The 19151-nt window shown below is 43.2% G+C and overlaps 1 protein-coding gene across 9 annotated transcripts in view; it reads right to left on the reverse strand.

Moving 5' to 3' along the window:
• The window catches only part of MYOF (myoferlin), a 170483-nt gene that overhangs the window by 27629 nt on the left and 123703 nt on the right, over positions 1–19151 (reverse strand). For 2 of the 9 annotated variants that reach the window (XR_014826643.1, XR_014826642.1), the window contains 10 exons: positions 17641–17718; positions 15354–15535; positions 15101–15259; positions 14879–14977; positions 13338–13499; positions 10625–10790; positions 7322–7398; positions 5214–5274; positions 2154–2252; positions 315–440 (listed from right to left, as the gene is read on the reverse strand). Coding sequence is in view for 5 of the 9 variants with exons in the window: in XM_021073852.2 (XP_020929511.2) it covers positions 315–440; positions 2154–2252; positions 3765–3776; positions 5218–5274; positions 7322–7398; positions 10625–10790; positions 13338–13499; positions 14879–14977; positions 15101–15259; positions 15354–15535; positions 17641–17718 (1217 nt within the window). In the remaining 4 variants the exon portion in view is untranslated. Of the gene's footprint in view, positions 1–314; positions 441–2153; positions 2253–3764; positions 3777–5213; positions 5275–7317; positions 7399–10624; positions 10791–13337; positions 13500–14878; positions 14978–15100; positions 15260–15353; positions 15536–17640; positions 17719–19151 lie in introns of all 9 variants that reach the window. The other 7 variants (XM_021073856.2, XM_021073855.2, XR_014826645.1 and 4 more) reach the window with 4 other exon arrangements.

Genomic DNA, 19151 nt, shown 5'->3' on the forward strand with positions numbered 1-19151 from the left:
CAATCAATTGGGAAGTTGTCACACTGGTCCTGCTGAAAGACTGGGAGGAGGCAGGGGACCTGGTTGGGGTACGGGGGAAGGACTAGAGCTTAGAGAGGTTGACTCTACAGATTTAAGGCTGGTTGGCAAGAGCAGGGAGAAAGACACTGAGAATGACTTTGAGAGTTCTGTCCCTGACCCCACTGCCTTCTTGCTTGTTAGCATTTTCCAGCATCCTTCAGCTATCAGAGGAGATTCCCTGACCCAGGGGTTGGTTTTTCTTTATCCTAGGTCTAGAAAGTGGATTTTAAACAGGACACACACATTTTACTCACCTTAAACTCTCCTACCACAGAAGGATCTTCATTCTCATCTGATTTGCCTCGATACAGCTTGAAAGTATCTGAGAAGTCTGTCAGGCCCTCGAATTCCGTCACATTCTCAAGTTCACAGTCATATATCTGCAAACCACCAACAGATTCTTAATTTCCCATTAACATATAGGTGGAATCTAAAATCAAAAAGGCTGATAATAGGAGTTCCCTTGTGGTACAGTGGGTTAAGGATCCTGGGTTGTCACCGCAGTGGCTTGGGTTGCTGCTGTGGCATGTGTTCAATCCCTGGCTGGGGTTGGCCAAAAAGAAAAAAACAAAAATGAATACATACACAGTTGACTCCAGGGGCCCACCTCTTAAAAAAAAAGACTGATAATAGCAAATGGGCATGAGATCTAGATAGAGCACCGGAAATGCTCACACCACAAGCTGGAGTACAGAATGGTATAATCACTTTGGAAAAGGGTCTGGCAATTTCTTACGATATTAAATATCCACCTATTCTGATGCTGAAGTTGTATTCCTGGGTATTCATCCAAGGGACATGAAATCATGTCCACATGGAATAAAAATATCCATAGCAGCTTCACCATTGGGAGGATGGAAAAACAAGTCAAGGTATATCCATACAATAGAATATGATTCACCAATAAAAAGGAGCAAACTACTGATACACATGACAACATGACAAATCTCAAAATTACTGTGTTGGGCTAAAGAAGCCACACACACACACAACCTATCGTATGAGTCCATTTACATGAAGTATAAAAAGAGGCAAAACCAATCTACAGTGATGAAATCAGATCAGTTGTCTTCCACGCATCATTCTGAAAATGTCCATGTTTGCTTTAGATTTACTTCTTTGGACTTGAGTGTATTACAATCTGAAAAACTGAATAAAGAATTGGAAAACCAGGAGTTCCCGTTGTGGCTCAGTGGTTAACGAATACAACTAGGAACCATGAGGTTGTGGGTTCAATCCCTGGCCTCGCTCAGTGGGTTAAGGATCCGGCGTTGCCATGAGCTGTGGTGTAGGTCGCGGATGTGACTCGGATACCGCATTGCCGTGGCTATGGTGTAGGGCGGCGGCTACAGCTCCAATTAGACCCCTGGCCTGGGAACCTCCATATGCCACGAGTGTGACCCTAAAAAAGACGAAAGATAAAAAAAAAAAAAAAAAAAAAGAATTGGAAAACAAGAGCTCTTGTCATGGCTTGGCAGTAACAAACCCGTCTAGGATCCATGAGGATGCAGGTTCGATCCCTAGCCTCGTGCAGTGGGTTAAAGATCCTGAGTTGCTATGGCTATGGTGTAGGCTGGCAGCTGTAGCTCCAATTTGACCCCAACCCTGGGAACTTCCAGATGCCACAGGTGTGGCTCTAAAAAGACAAGAAAAAAAAATTAGAAAACCCAAAACATTTGCAGAAAGATTACCCCAGCCAGATAGCTTGTCTTCCTCCTGGACACAGTTGTGATTACCTGTTGACATTTCATGCTGTTGGACAAGAGCACGGTGACTTTTAGGTCTCTCCTGGGTCAAACTGGACAATTTTTGGCCTAATTAACATGGTGCCAAGCCATTCCCAACCTTCTGCCAGATATCCCCAAGCCCCAAAATGGCAGTCACATAACCACAAATCAACAACTGTCCTCAAGCCCAGGGAATCTTGGCAAAGCCAAGAACCACGGCAAGAGGGCCCCCCAAGAGGCAAGAGGGGTTCCCGGCCCCTGTTCCTCAGCACCCACCATCTGACCTTTCCGTCTTTCGCGTAGCCCTGCCATGGCCAGTTTTAACAGATGTCGATCCCCCACCCACCGCAGCATAGGTTCAGGTACCTTGAGTTTAGAATAGCCTTTCTGAATATATTGTCCACATTTTTCATGTTCCCCTGTGGAAGCATAAAATTTACTCCACCAGTCAACAATTTCTTCCTCCTAAAGACGGACATAAAAAGGGAAAAATCTCTGGTGATGACCTAGATTTACAATCCATGCCAGAAAACTCATGTGTAAGAGAAACAGGTACATCTGAATGTGAAAGAGGCAAGATTATGACTTGTGTTCCAGGCACCAGAGCATTCAGGATTCTTCTACCAGGAAGCTGGAGGTAGGTAAAATGATCCTTCCTTGGCCAATGAAATGTGCTTGGTTTTCACAGCCATAGCTATGCTAGATGATTTTCTTACATCTTCTAGATACAATCTATTCATCTCCCTCTTTTTACTTCTTTACCCTGTTGACTTAATATTTACATATACAGATATATTAAAAGAAAACCTCCAGTATCTGTTTACTATTTCATTCTCCAGTATTCGCTTTCTCCTATTTCACTTCCTTAGCCCTTTTAGCCAGCAATGCATTGCAAAACAAAGCCCACTAAGCTAAGAGTTGGAAAAACTGGTTCTAATTCAAGTTTCTTTACATTATAAGCCATACGCTTATGTTACAAGCCACACCGGATCAGGGACGATATTTAACATCTCTTTTCTTCATCCACTGAATCGGATAATAACACTACCTGACTCCATCCATCTCAGAGGGTTGTTTTGGACATCAAACAAGGTCAGTAGGAGAAAGAGCTTTGAAGATTATAAAATGTGAAGCAAGGAGTTCCTGTTGTGGCACAGTAGAAATGAATCCGACTAGAAACCATGAGGTTGCGGGTTCCATCCCTGGCCTTGCTCAGTGGGTTAAGGATCTGGCATTGCTAAGAGCTGTGGGTAGGTCGCAGACACAGCTCAGATCTGGCATTGTGGGGGCTGTGGTGTAGGCCAGCAGCTACAGCTCCAACTGGACCCTTAGCTTGGGAACCTCCATGTGCCACAGGTGTCGCCCTAAAAAGCAAAAAAAAAAAAAAAAAAAAAAAGAAGAAGAGTACAGAGTCTTTATGGTTTAGACCAGTGGCTCCCAACCTATTCTTGGAGATTCTAATTCAATCAGCCTGGGGTGAGAGCAGGGCGTCCAGTAAGCTTTCAAAAGTTCCCCAGGTAATTGCAACGTGCAAGCAGGGTTGAGAACCTCTGGTGGCTCTCTGGCTGAGCAGATGGGACAGCATTTAGAATCACTTGTGGGACATTCTCAAACTCCAGAGGGCTGTAGTTTATACAGAAGTACTAGAAATTCCACTCAGATGTATAACAAAGATAGATCCCCATCAGACCTACCCGTGGCTTATTTTAGTCTACATGGAAAGAGTGATGTTGCCCAAAATACAGAGTGTCACCGGCAACATAGCCTTCTGTTCTGTCTGGGGGAAGCAGGTAAGAACACTAAAGAACAGCTACTTGTTTGTGTACAGTATATTTACATTTACACACATACATTCAGTTATTTCCCCTTCCTTTATGGTCAGTAATCCAATCCTGGATTTTTTTTTTTTTTTAACATATCAGCCATAGGCAGAAAACACATGACTCTTAAATCTAGCAACATATGTACAACAATTACCTTTTCTGTGAGCTGCTCATCATGCACATGGGCAGAAAGAGGGCAAACCACGTACAGGTCACACAGTGATGGAGATCCCAGGAGCATTAGATTTCAAGAGAGAGAGAGAAAGAGACACTGTTTTTTCATGCATGCTTTATATTATCAACATTTTTGGACTGCTATCCAACATTTTGTGGCTTATTTAAATTATTCAATTATTTAAACACACCTTACTGGTTTCTTCTCTGAAAATGTGCAAAAGAGTTACAAATAGTATTAAAATAGAAGACTCAGAGGTAGGCACCCATATCCCATGTTTTAACAGTTAGACAACCTCTCTGTCCACCAAGACAGTCAGTGGTCACACGGAGGGTTGAGTGGAGTGGGGGTGAGTACAGCTGCTCACCTTCCTGCCCTAAACTCTTCATTCCTTTTAGCTTCTTAAGTATATTCCCAACTTGGCCTAAGTCTCATCAAAAACTCCTCTCACAAGATGCTTATGTCTAGGATAGCTATAATGTCATCAGGTAAGTATCTTTTCTTGGTTTCTCCCCATGCCTATGTTATAGTACCAAGTATACACCCATCCATCAAACCTATTTTACAGTGTCAAGTTTCTCACTGGCCAAATCCTTCCATTTGAGCTTCTACATGGAACATCCACCAGGAGATAAAAATGGAGAGCTGGGATGTTGGGACCTGAGTTTTCTCTCCGTACCTGCTGGAACATCAGCCAGGCTCAGCCTCAGGGGCAGCTGCAGGAATTGCTACCTAGATCCCTTTTCTGAAATCCTAACTTCAAGTTCATTACAAATGTGAGGAGACAGTGACTCCTCAGGATGTGAACTCCCTGCAGGGGCTTTGCAGGGTGGCCACTGGGCTTCTTCTGCAAGTGGCCCTCAGCATTTTCAAGACTGACTTTTGTTCAGCACACCAGAATGCCAAGAGAGGCAGAGAGAGAGACAGACATAACAATTTTTTCTATTAGATTCAAGGTAAAGAGAGATTAAAAGATAAATCATTGCAGCCAAATTGAGATTTTGGAGAGGGGATTTTATACCAAAAGTGCTTTCACATTCTGAATGGTTCCTGAATGCAGATTTTTAGAGTCTGTTTATGCACACCAATTTTCAGCTATTCGAAATCATTTCAAAGCAAAGAGTTCATGATTTAAAAAGCATAATTCAAAATAGATGGCTGATGTTAAAATTTTAAATTAATATGGGAGAATTTATTTGTGTCCACATGCTTCTTAGTTCACATGGAAAAGTAACTAAAGCAGCTGAAGTAACTTGCTTTATTATATCCAAAAAGCATAGAAGATTCTCCCCTGAGGCTTAAAACAATCACATATGTTTAAAGAACATCTTCCAGTCCAAAATCCAGAAAGAGTCTGAAAGGAGAATTCAAGTCCTTAGACCCAGATCCCCACAGTCCCAAGCAGCTTCACGCATTTTCTTATCATACATACATGCACTGTCGTTGGAGAAGCCATTTTGCTGAGTGCTGTTGACATGCTGCTTAAGCACTGGAATTGGAAGGTAATTGTTGAAACGGCCATGTAGGAATGTCCGTGTCATCCAGCTAGCACTTCGCGATTTGCCCCCAATGCTTACTTCCCACTTGTGGTGGTGGCTGAGCCCATCTGCTGAGAGCTACCACGGTCACCACAGGGTAATGGGGTGAGTTTCTGTGAGCATGAGACTGTCACCAGAAGCCACAGCCTCCAGCTCCCACCAACAGCACACTTTTGACCCACTCCTTCAATTTACCCAGGTAAAAGGCCTGAATTGGGTTAGTGATAACAGATGTTCATTACACACTCGTCGCATGTACATGTATCAGATGCATGCATGTATATTTCATGCATGCATGTTATTTCAGGTATGCACATATACAGGATATCAGCAAGCTTGTTATCAGCTCTTCCAAAGTTCAACTTTGCTTATTGGGCTTTGCATAGATGTGTGCTGTCTTCCTCAAGGAACGGTGGAATCAGATTTTTAGGGGTGATTCCAAATAGCCTTTCTTTTCTTTTTTTGTCTTTTTGCCTTTTCTAGGGTCACACCTGCAGCATATGTAAGTTCCCAGGCTAGGGGTCTAATTGGAGCTGTAGCCACCAGCTTACGCCAGAGCCACAGCAACACGGGATCCGAGCTGCATCTGCGACCTACACCACAGCTCACGGCAACACCGGATCCTTAACCCACCAAGCCATGACAGGAACTCCCAAATAGCCTTTCTTTTTTTTTTTTCCAAATAGTCTTTCTTATCAACACAGAATGCCTCTCCTAGGTGTTAGGAGAGCAGCTGATAAAAGTCATTTACAGTATGTGAGAATGACTGACACTACCGTCCTCAGTCCTGCCCAGGCTGCAACTTAAATTCTATGATGTAAACTGAACTTTCACAGCGTGTTGCTATAGTAGCCTCATCTGTTAAGCACTGTTAAGAACGGAATGAGAAGAGGGGCACAGATTGGCTTGCTTCTTCTTGATCCCCCATACATAGGGCTCCTGGGTATACAGAAGGCACAGAGAAGAACTGATTGTCAAGGGGAGGCAGGAAAGCTGGAGGTAGACTATAGAGCAGAATCTTAAACCGCCTTTTTCCCGAGCTGTTGTGAAAATGTACATAAAAGATCTTAAGTGTATTGTACTTGACTTCTTCCTAGGCGACTACCATATTATTGGAAATAATTGGAGTTGTTTACAAAGTGGACATATTGGTTTTGCAAATGTGATATTGTCGCTTCTGACTGTGGAGGATTCTCAGGGAATAGAATCCTCATAGCTCCACAGTGCTGGCTGTGGAGCCCACAGTTAACCTGGTCCAGTTGTTAGTGAGTTTAATGTAGTGGGAAGAAAGTGGATTTCTTTAAAGGCACTGTTTATGGACATAACACATTAAAGTGCAATCATGTGCATTTTTTGGCCAGTTTGCACATTAAAACGTGCTGTGAAAGTCCGTGATGAATGCCAACAGAAACAGGGAGATATTTGATGTTTTCTTTTTTCTGGGCTGAGAACTTTTTTTTTTTTTCACTTACCTTCTTGCGAATTGGCTGGTGTTAAAATAGGGTCCTGAATGAGCATTTCCACCAATTTCTTGACTTTGAAACCACAGTGAATAGAAAAATTGAGGATATTCCATACACTGACAAATAAGGTCATTAAAAATCCATGACACTTCGTTTTAAGTAGGGAAAAAAAGTGGTGTGCTACATGTAGCCCTGTTCTGAAAGTTGCAGTGCTGTGTGTTTGCTCCTGAAATTTCTTTTTTGCAAATGATATCAGACTGTCCACACCTGCCTATACATTAGAATCACTGGGGGAGATTTTAAAATTTACTGATGTCTATATCACTCTCCCTCTTGGGGAGTGGGGCATGGACCTGAGTATTACTTTAAGTATCATCATCCTATTGATGAGTACATGAATTGCGTTCTTTACCAGTATAAATTGGCTTATTTGATTTTAATTGTACTGAATGATTGTTGGACTGAATTCACCCAATGCTTATAGACACCTGGAAGATAAAACTGATGTCATCCAATGGTCAGTTCTAAAGCCTACCTTTGAAGCCAGTAATGGTTTGGTGTCTTCTATTTCAATAATGACATCCCGGCAGGGTGGGGCAGACAAAAAGGAGGCTGCAAGACAAAAAAACTTCATAATCTAAGGTTATTTACAAAATACAGTGGTGAACATTCTACTCCAAGTTCAAGTTTAACAGCCACACAGTGGACGGTAGAGTTTGCTCCAGGATGAGACTTATTGAATGGAGAAGAACACACTCAAAAGTAGAAAAATAACCCAATAATTTATCATCTTTCTCAAAAGATGATATGGTTTTAGACATTTTAAGGGCATTACATGGCTCCTTTTTTCTCCCCCCCCCCCTTAGGCACTTAGCCCAATGCCTATGCACAGGAAGTGCTGAAAAAAGAATCATGTCAATACACATCTTTATAGGATGTAAGAGTGAGATTGAGATGGAGGTGGGGGTGGGTAGGAGGCTACACTAGTAGGAGCCTCCTTTTCATGGAATCTGTTTTAAGACACAGAAAAGCCAAGCAAGGTGAATAGTTGCACATTTCAGGGCTGAATTTGCAGCGGCTCATGCTTCTCACAGTGTGCATAGAAGGAAAAGGCACACATCTTGGCTTTAGATAATTCCCAGAATATTTGTTGCTCTGGATTTTGGGGTTAGAGCAAGAACTGAGGAGCAGCCTCCAGGCTCACCAGGTTTGGTTCAGCTGAAGGAAGTGCCAAAGCCTCAGCTTGGGGTGCGGTGGGGTGAGAGGTACCGCGACCCTTTAAGGAAGAAATCATCAGGCAGGCAGACATTCAACAGGAGGCCAGAACCCACATAGGACAAACTCTGCCGAGCCAAAAGAACTTTGTGTGTAACCTAGCAATTGACACAAAGGACATAAGGGAGGAAAAACACATTTTTTAGGCACCTGCCATGTGCCAGGCAGTGGGCTAGGTCATTTACAGACATGATCTCATTTAATCCCTCAAAAATCCTGTAAAAAACATGCATATGTGCCATTATCAAGATTAAAAAACAAACACACTGAAGCTAAGAGAAAGCAAGTCATTTGCTTCAGGTTGAACAATTAATCACAAGTGGAAGAAGTGCTCTAGGTGGGTCTGACCCCAAAGCCTGTGCTTTAACCATGACACCAGAGCAAAGTAAGTGCTCAATACATGTCTGAGAACTGATCAGTGGAACACGGGGGAAGCAGAGGAGACTGACATCTATTGAGTATCTGTGATATAAAGTTGCTATGCTGTCTCTAGGGTGCTGTATATCCATGTGGCACCCCCAGATCTATCAGCAGTCTCTATGCATCCTATATAGCACCTCCCTGCCACCCCCCGCAAAAAAAAAAAACAAAAAACAAAAAACAAAAAAAAAAACAACTACAGCAGCACAGAACAGGACAGCCAGGTGGGCAGGCAGGCATGCCCGAACATGACTGCAGGTAAGTTCCTTCTTATATTAACAATCTTCAGGCAAACAGAGCCTCAGGGATGGGAGGAAAGTTATTCTGTGTGCTTCCAACATTAGGCCAACCAAACACATTCCTCAACTCTTACTATTTTACTTCCATTTGGGTTCTGTTTGTCTGGTTTTGGTTTTTTTGTTTGTTTTTTGTGCCCATGGCATGCAGAAGTTCCTAGGCCAGAGATTGAACCCACACCACAGCAGTGGCCTGAGCCACAGCAGTGGCAATACCAGGTCCTTGAACCTCTAGGCTTCCAGGGAACTCCTCTATTTGGTTCTAAGAAAGTATCAGATTGATCTAAAAGGACAGATTCTGGTCTTGGGAATACTGTGCTCCCCATACTCCATAACAATTTTCCTCTTTAGTGGCTCTTTGAAGCCTTGGTCACATGTCACACTAACTTACATAGACTCACTAGCCAGGAGATGCTGCCTACCCCTGACCCACAGACACAGTCTGTCCACACAACAATCTGGGGGCCAGAGAAAATTTGCAGCCTTTGTACCTTCCTCATGATTTCATATATTTGTATCAAAGAACTTCGCATGAAAGCTGTAGGAAAAACCCTAGGAAAACAGTTTCTCTCCATTAAGTCATCCCAGATAAAAGAATGCCTGCAGTTACATTCAACCTTGTTATTAAAATGTTGCTATTTTAGGCACCATCACTCGGCACAAAACGCTTTGCATGGGAAACTTATGGATAAATGCATGTAGGGTTTTTGCTCTCTTGTGACTGGATTTTTTCCCTCTTCTCTGAATCAGAGATTCAGGATCCTCAGACCCACAGAGCAGATGAATTTCAGAGGCTCTGTAAAGTCAACACTAAACCTTATGGAAGATTAAATAGAACTGGTCAGCAGCGCAGCTGCTCAAATAGAAGACATCTGCTTCAGTCTTGAGGCTACCAACCATCAGCCGAATAGGGGGGTCAGCCCTTCAAGGGTCTAATCTCCTGAGCTTATGGGCTCTGGGATCTCATTCACTGATGGGACCCAGTCCCCAGCTCCTAACACAGTCCCTGGCAGGTGGTAAGCTAAAAAGCAAGACATTACTAATAAACAAGAGCAAAATGCTATTCATTAGTTATTATTTAGTATAGAACTCTAAGTATCATGCCCTGCTCTATCACTTACTTATTAGTTATGTGACCTAAGCCCAGGCATTTAAACTCAGCAGGTGTTATTTTTCCCTCAGTGGAGAACAAGGAAATTGTATCTTTCAAATGATATCAAAACAATGTTGTGATGTGTGAATGAGGAGGGACAATAGATGGAAAGCAATTTAAAATAAAAATCCCCAGTTCCCTCAGTGCTCAGAGGGGCCCCCTCTCTCTCCCCATCAAATTATGTATCACACCAAGCTACAATTACCCATTGCCTTTTTTGCTTTTTGTTTTTTTTTTAGAGCCATACCTGGAGCACACAGACGCTCCCAGGCTAGGGGTCGAATCAGAACATCAGCTGCCAGCCTAGGCCACAGCCACAGCAACGCCAGGGACCAAACCTGCAGGTTCACAGACACTGTCGGGTTCTTAACCTACTGAGCCACCACGGGAACTGCCATTGCCTTGTTTGTCTTCTCTGCTGGACAATACAAGACATCTTACGTTCACTGAGGCGCTGGATACTTAATACGGTAATAGCTTGAGCACTGGGTCCCCCAAATGAGGCCAGGACTCAAGAGGGGCTCTGCCACTTACTAACGATACTACCCTGGGAAAATGACACAGTATTGTAAATCAAACTGTTTCCTCAATCTGCAAAATCTGGACAATGAGTACTTACCTTGAGAAGTTTGTAACGGTTAAATCAGCTCAACAGGAAAAGTCTTGAGATGTGATTTAGAGACTTGCACTTTACCTTTTAGCTGCGGCACAATGTCCTCCTTTCCTGCATAAGGGTCGCAGCGAAAGCGGTCCAGGCGGTCGATGGTGCACTGGCCCACGACGGGCTTGCGCCCAAACTGCCGGTGGTCGATGACCTTGATCACCAGCGGGGGCATGTACAATTCCTCCTTGGGCAAGAACTGGGGGTCACAGAGGGAGGGGTCACTTCTCTGTATAAGACCTGACAAGGGCAGCTTTGCCAATCAACTCCCTCAAAGGGACCAACTCAGGCTCTTTTTGCTGTTGGTAGAGCCCAGGGCACTTGCAGTAAGCAGCACGTTGCAGAAGGCCTGAGCTCTGAGCCTGATGCCCAGGACCAAATCCTAGCATGATCTCAGGGAACTTTTCTATGTCCCAGCAATCTCCTCAGTAATGGTAGGCTTGCAGAATTAATCTATGTGAAATACTTAGGACAGTAACTTAGTACCTGACTTTGCTCTGTAACAAGATGCAAAGTTAGCATTTATTCAGAATTAGTTAAAGTTTAGAAATGATTGCGGTAAAACTGGACTTTCCTGGGAAATAACTGTGGCCTGAGAGTCTTTGAGCTTTGGGAGTTCAGGGCCAAAAGGGGATGCTCATTGTTTCTCAATGCCTCCTGGATGCTCTACATGGAGTCTGGTGGCCTTGGTGACATTGTCTGGTTGGGGGATCCTAGGCTGGTCTCAGGTCTGCCTGGTGCATTTGTGGTTCAGATGATTTCTACCTCCGTCCTTGCTGGGGTCAACTGAACTAGCTTTCCTCATCCCTGCTGACCGAGGCTAGATTCCAGACTAGAGCTTGGGAGGGGACAAGGATGGGTAGAGTGGCCCAGGGGATCACTCTGGGATTCTGGCTTGGAGCATCCAGGTGGCACTCATCTATACCACCATAGGGGGATGAGCAGGGGCTTTGAAGTTGGAGGGACCTTAAGTCCAAACTCAGACCACCCACTTGCTAGTGGTGTTTCTGTGTGTAAATTAATTAACCTCTAAGTTTCCACCAAAGCACACATAAGGGGATGAACATGCCTGCTCTGCAGGATTGAAGACCTAATTCAGGGAGAGAATGCAGCCACCATGGAGCTGTGTGCAGCTGCTGTTGCAATCTCAACAGTCACTGCAGCATAACAGGCAAGGCCTGGCACTCACTAGGGAACTTGCACAAGGCATTTCCCCCATCTAGGCTTCAGTCTCCTCATCTCTAAGAGAAGTTAAGCCACATGACCCTAGAGTTCAAGAGAGGTCTGCTCAGATGCCAAAGGCAGGAAATGATTGGGGTGGGGAAAGGAATGGGAAGGTCCTATACCTTCCATCCCATCAAAGTGAGGAAATGCCTTTCTTTCCATCTCTCTCTCTCCTTCTTCTTTTTTTTTTTTTCTTTTTTCTTTTTAGGGCCACATCTGTGGCATCTGGAAGTTTCCAGGCTAGGGATCAAATCAGAGTTGCAGCTGAAGCTTATGCTATAGCAACTTGAAATCCAAGTCACATCTGCAACCTATGCTGTGGCTCATAGCAACACCAGATCCTTAAACCCACTGAGTGAGGCCAGGAATTAAACCTGCCTCCTCATGGATACTAATCAGATTCTTAACCTGCTGAGCCACAATGAGAATTCCTCCATCTTTTATATAGTAGAGAAAAATAGATTTTTCTTTTATAAAAAAGTAAGGATTTAATGGCTTTAAAAATGGAAAGACTGGGAATTCCCCAGTGCAGTGAGTTAAGGACCCCATGTTGTCACTGCCATGGCATGTGTTTGATCCCTGGGCCCAGAAACTTCTGCATGCTTTGGGTGTCACCAAAAAACAAACAAACAAACAACAAAAAAAAAAAACCCATAATCTTTTCTTGCTCCAAAGCAGTCTGGGGTCAATGGCAGAGAACTGTGACCTGTTCTGAGGCTGCCCCATTTCTAATAACCAAAGGGGAAATTTGATGGACAAAGAAGGAGCCATCCAGGGGCACCTGGAGGTGGGGCCCCAATCACCCCGTCACTCTCCAACTACCCGTATCCCAGCCAGCAGTCACTATCTGCAGGGTTCTAGTCCATGGACACCTGTAAGGGCACAGCTGAGGGTTAATATTCTGCTCATGAGGGACTGACCAATAGCCTGTTGTACAGAGCTGAACAGGTGGGAAGTTTCTTGGAGAAATACACTAGTATCACTCATAGATACTTCTGTGTCACTGGAGCCTTAAGAAATTATCACCATGGTGTGAGAATCTAAGGAGGAAAAGTCACTGACCAGCTGACTACAGAACAGGGTTTTTCTTTTCTTTCTGTCTTTCTTTCCTTTTTTTTTTTTTTTTTTTTTTTTTTTTTTGTCTTTTCTAGGGCCGCACCTGCGGCATGTGGAGGTTCGAAGGCTAGGGGTCTAATCAGAGCTGTAGCCGCCGGCCTACACCAGAGCCACAGCAACGCCAGATCTGAGCTGTGTCTGCGACCTACACCACAGCTCATGGCAACGCCGGATCCTTAACCCACTGAGTGAGGCCAGGGATTGAAGCCATAACCTCATAGCTCCTAGTCATATTCGTTAACCCCTGAGCCACAATGGGAACTCTGTGGAGCAGGGCTTTTCTATCAGTTGTCAGACTCTGGAAACACATATACATAAATGTGTGTGTGATTTGTATATATTCATTCTTCAGGTACAATTCAGTTATTCAACAGGCATGGACTATTACAGAGTCTTGATACTCTACCACTTTCATGAAGAGAACAGAACTTGGAAAGTTGGGCGTCTTCTTAAGGTTTTTGATCACCACTGATTCTACCCGTTCCCCTCCACACTCCACAATGAGGCTGGGGGATGTGACAGATGCCATCTGGTAATTCTTCATATTTCTTAAGCCCCACGCTAGAATCTAAGAAAACAATGTAAAAAGAAGGGAAGAAATCCAAAAATAATATTCAAAAGTAAGAAATTCTTTTTTATTTTATTTATTTTTTCCGCTGTACAGCATGGGGACCAAGTGACACTAGAAACTCTTTCTTAATAACTGGCAAATTCTTTAAGATTGACTTGTGCAGATTTGCCCAACATCTCTGACAGTGTTAGCCTACAGAGCCTGGGGGTCATACAGAGAAGATGCTTTTGCCCCTGTCCTTCTCCTGAGCCACTTGTTATAAAACAGAACCATTAACAAGGCAGGGATCAGCCCTGGCTGCACCATATCACAGGTCTGAGGACTCTGGCCAGTTAGTAACCTCCTTCTGTCTCATCTGCAAATGAAGCTGAGAGCATTACCTATCATAGGGTGATTCTGAGGACCAAGTGTAAACTTAACACAGTGTCTGACATGCGAGCCTTCAAATACAAGAGCTATTAACCTAGGTATCCATCAATAGATGAATGGAGAAAGAAGTTGTGGTACACATCGACCACAGAATACTATTCAGCCATAACGAAGAACAAAATCTTGCCATTTGCAGCAACATGGATGGACTTGGGGGGGCATGATGCTAAGTGAAATGTCAGAAAAGGACATACAGCATGATATCACTTATATGTGGAATCTAAAAAATATAACAGACAAGTGAATATTTATTAACAAAAAAAGAAGCCAACTCACAGAGAACAAACTAGTGGTTCACTGGTGGGGGGAGGATGGACAGTATGGGGGATGGGGAGGGGGGCGGTACTAACTATTGGGTATGACAGGCTCCAAGGATATAGTGTAGAACATGGGGAGTATAGCCAATATTTTTAATAACTGTAAATGGAGTGCAACGTGTAAAAATTGTATTAAAAAATAAAAAACAAATTTTAAAAAAAGACAGCTACTACTGAAAGCCATCTTCCTCAGTCTTAGCAAGCCATCCTGAGAACAGAAATCTCCAGCTGCTTGCCTGGACAAGGGAGGAGACCTCAGTAGCAGACAGAACACCCTCCATCAAGCTTCTCATACCTGTTCTGACAGTCCAACCTGTCACCATTCCCCCTACCCCTTCCCTCTCTCCACCTCCCTCTCAGGTCTCCTTTCTCTGTGCATCTGGACACACCGTCCTGAGTCTGATCCTTCTCTCCCAGTTCTCCAGCTGACCCAAGAAACTTAGAAATCCACTGGCTCCCAGTATGAGAACTCTAGATCTCCTCAGGAATGTTGGGACTGAGTTGTTCAATTTCATTTTTTGGGACAAATTCTATAGGACACTGGAGACAGCAAGAGAATATGCAGTAAGATTCCAGTTCCACAGCCACATCCATTTGATTGGATCCATAAAAACAGAGCAAGACGCTTACCTCAATAGCAGTGAGCTGGACCACAGGCCTGATGCCCTGGGGGACCATGTACAGATTTGGGGCCCTTTGTGAGGGAAGAATGGGAAGGTTGGAGCCATCCTGTGAAACAAACATGGGAATGTTAGTGCCTCCCTTTAGGTCAAGTAAAGGGCACTTGGCTTGTTAACAGATGTTTTAAGAAGCAACTCTGAAAAAATTCATCCGTGAGCACTCAATACGTACCTTGTGCCTCAGAATCAGCTCTGCAGTTACAAGGACATCCCCACAGGCCTTGTCTCCATTCATTACTGGGTACCAGAGAAGTTTGGGCGTGATGTCCATCTCTGAGTTTAGTTTCACCAGAGGAGAGCACAGGCTTCGACCTAAAAATTCATCTTTGCCCTAGAGAAACAAGCAATCCTTAAACTTCCCTGACCACCGTCCCTATAAACTTCCATCACCCCCTAAGCCATCTTAGAAATTCTAAATTACCTACCACTTGGTCACTGTCAAAAAGTTCGATGACAACTTTGGGGGGGTTTTGTAGGACTGTTTGGGGTTCCCCATAGATTTCAATTTCGTCAAATATAATGGTTTGGTCCCATGTGGGATTCAGAGTTGAGTGGATGATCTCAGTGGTTTTGCTTCGATGAAGGAAGGAGACATGAGCATATGGATCTGAAACAGAAAAAGAGAGTCAGAGGAGGGCTGTGGCTGAAGCCTGAAATGGTAAGACTCCTGGAAGAAAATATAGGGAAGCTCTTTGACATTGGCTGGCCAATGATTTTTTTGAATTTTGACACCAAAAGCAAAGGCAACAAAAGCAGAAATAATCAAGTAGGATTAGATCAAACTAACAGGTTCTGCACAGCAAAAGAAATCATCAACAAAATGAAAGGCAACCTATGAGTGAATAAAGAAAAAATACACATACACACTGGACTATCATTCAGTCTTAAAAAAAAAGGAAGTCCTGGAGTTCCTACTGTGGTGCCGTGGGTTAAGGATCTGGCATTGCCACAGCTATGGTAAGTTGCCGCTGTGGCTTGGATTCAATCCCTGGCCCAGGAACTTCCATATGTGTGGTTGTGGCCATTAAAAAAAAGAAGAAGGAAGTTCTACCATTGGTGACAACATGGATGAACCTGGAGGACATTACGTTAAATGAGCCAGACAGACAGAGAGAAATACCACATGGTATCCCTTCTACATGGGATCAAAACAAAACAAAACAAGTCAAAATCATAGAAACAGAGAGTAGAATGGTGGTACCAGGGGCTGAGGGCAGGGAAATGGGGAGAACTTAGTAAAAGAGTATAATTTTCACCAATAAGATGAATAAGGTCTCAGGATCTAAGGTATAGCATGGTGACTACAATTTACACTAACATATCTGAAATTTGCTAAGAGAGTAGAATTGAAGTGTTTTCTCTCTCTCTCTCTCTCTCTCTCTCTCTCTCACACACACACATACACAAACAGGTAACTATGTGAGGCAATGAATGTGTTAATTGTGGGAATCCTTTCACAATGTGTACGTATATCAAATCATCACATTGTACACTTTAAATATATTACAACTTCATTTGTCAACTATATCTCAATAAAGCTGAAAAATACAAGAAAGAGAAAGTAATCCATTTCTTCTCCATGCTAAGTAATTTCCCCAAACCTTTTTGCAACTGCTTGGGAGCTGACTTACAGAGCAATACTCCAATATCTAACTTGAAGCTTTTGCATAAGCCAAAAGGACGCTTGGCTTTAGCATTGTAGCATCTCCCGAATGGGATTCCATGCTTTCGCCTGATATCTCTTCTCTCTCAAACTTAAAGGAATGTGCTTAGTTTTATGCAACGTTACTTAAGAAATTAACTAACTTTTAATGATTGCGTGCCCCCTGGTGGTGAATACTCAGAATGTCTTCAAAAGCCATGCTGGAGATGTGTATTACAGAGACAATCATCCATCTGCTTTAATTTGTCAGAAAAGGAAATCATTCACAAACGCTGGATAATATCAGTGCTCGGAACACACCTCACAATTGATGTGAGCGTGCCAGAGTGTCAGGCAACTGTTCTTGGAGTGGCTTCTATAGGAGGCTCCAGGAAGCTCTCTGCTTCCTGAATGGAAGTGGAATGCTCCCCATTACAGCTCAGGGAGCCCCAGACTATTCATGGTCCCACCAACCACAGCACAAATCTCCCAGTGGCAGGTGCCCAGAACCCTCCTCTGAGAACCAATCCAAAAGCAACAAAACCAGGTGGGGTGTCACTGTGAGGGGGTGATGAAGCCTCATGGTTTGATGGTGCTGGGAATTTGGGGAGCAGGCAGCAGTGAAGGTTAAGATGGACTTCAAGGTAGGGGAATGGGTGAACTGGTGATCTTTGGTCAACTTAAGCAAACTACAAAATACACATATATAAAAGTCTTGACTTACCAATCCACCCAAGAGGCCAGGGGTGAAAACACAGCTACATATATAAAAAGAAAGCAGAAACTCTTTTCTTCTCAATTTTTTTTAATCACTTAATCAGTTAATGATTATTAGTACTAAAAGACCATGTATCTTCTCAGCAACTATGCTCAACACACTCAGCAATTATCTAATGACCGAGCAATTGACCTCATGCACATCAAACTAATCTCAACGTAGAAAGGCTTTTTGTTGTGAGAAAGAACTAAAAGCACCCACTTGATGAAGAGCAGACTCAAGCTAGCCCGCTGTGCAATAATGTGTGAGATGGAGTTTTTTTGTTGCTGTAGTTTTTTTTTTTTTCCTTTACCTGAAAAGCTATCCTTGTCTAGAGCCATGAGGTTTCTGGCTTGATAGATATAGCAGCGTAGATGGTAGATGTAGACTCCTAAAAAGAACAGGATGGAGGTTACTTACAAGAAACGGAACACTGTAGACTGCTATTTTTCTATGTGGAGATAATACACGTTTCAGATACATGGGTTACCCAAATCTATTTCCCCATGGTCAAAAACACATGTAATGGTGATGATGTGTCTTCCTAAAGTAGTTCTGTCTCTTGCGAAATTAAACGTAATTTAAAAATACTACAAGGAGTTCCCGTTGTGGCTCAGTGGTTAAGGAATCCGACTAGGAACCATGAGGTTGCGGGTTCGATCCCTGGCCTTGCTCAGTGGGTTAAGGATCCAGCGTTGCTGTGAGCTGCAGTGTAGGTTGCATACACGGCTTGGATCCTGTGTTGCTGTGGCTGTGGCATAGGCCGGTGGCTGCAGCTCCGATTTGACCCCTAGCCTGGGAACCTCCATATGCCATGGGAGCAGCCCAAGAAATGGCAAAAAGACAAAAAATAAATAAATAAGTAAATAAAAAATAAAAATACTACAAAAAGACAAAAAAATAATAAAAAATAAATAAAAATAAATAAAAATACTACAATGCAAGTGTCAACCAGAAGAATATATTCCTGGTACAAGCTACCTGGATTTAGGGTACTGCTTGACATCACTGACCTTTAAAATGATACTGACTCTCCAGAAATTGTAGAAATAGGGCCTTCTATACCATTTCAGCACCAAATCTAAGAAACCATTATCTGCTAAACGTTTCTCTGATATTTCAAAGTCTTTATACTCCTTATTCTTATGATGTTAGTGCATATACGACCCTTCCTGCTACACTGTCCCCTCTACTTGCCCATGCAAAGCCACCTAATTGGAGAGACAGTAGAGCATTGAGATTCACTCCACAGATTCTGGGAAATGGACTGCTTGAGTTCAAATCTTGTCTTTGCTGCTTTCATGCTATAAGATCTTGGACAAGTTATTTAATCTTTCTGCACCTTGATTTCCTCACCTGTAAAACTGAGAATAATAATAGTACCTGCCTTCCAGGGTTGTTACAAGAATTAAACAAGTTAATATATGTGCAGTGCCTGGCACATGCTAGACTTCTATGAGTATTCGTTATTACTACTGCAGAGGCCTGCCTCATTCCAAAATTCCTGCAGGTTATCACTGAAACCAAGAGTTCCCATTGTGGCACAGTGGAAAGGAATACATAGTATACATGAGGTTGCAGGTTCAATCCCTGGCTTCGCTCAGTGGGTTAAGGATCCGGTGCTGCAGTGAGCTGTGGTGTAGGGTTGCAGATGTGGCTTGGGTCTGACATTGCTGTGGCTGTGTCAGCTGAAGCTCTGATTCAATCCCTAGCCTGGGAATTTCCAAATGCTGCAGGTGTGGCCTCAAAAAGAAAAAAAAATTCATTGAAATTAAACAAACTTATCAATCTTTTTTCCTAATTAATATAATCTTTGGGGGAAGC

This window comes from Sus scrofa, chromosome 14, assembly GCF_054392235.1.
Source record: "Sus scrofa isolate SSC_HxYL_T2T_F1_AM1 chromosome 14, Sscrofa_HxYL_maternal_Yorkshire_Landrace_v2.0, whole genome shotgun sequence".
Taxonomy (NCBI): domain Eukaryota; kingdom Metazoa; phylum Chordata; class Mammalia; order Artiodactyla; family Suidae; genus Sus; species Sus scrofa.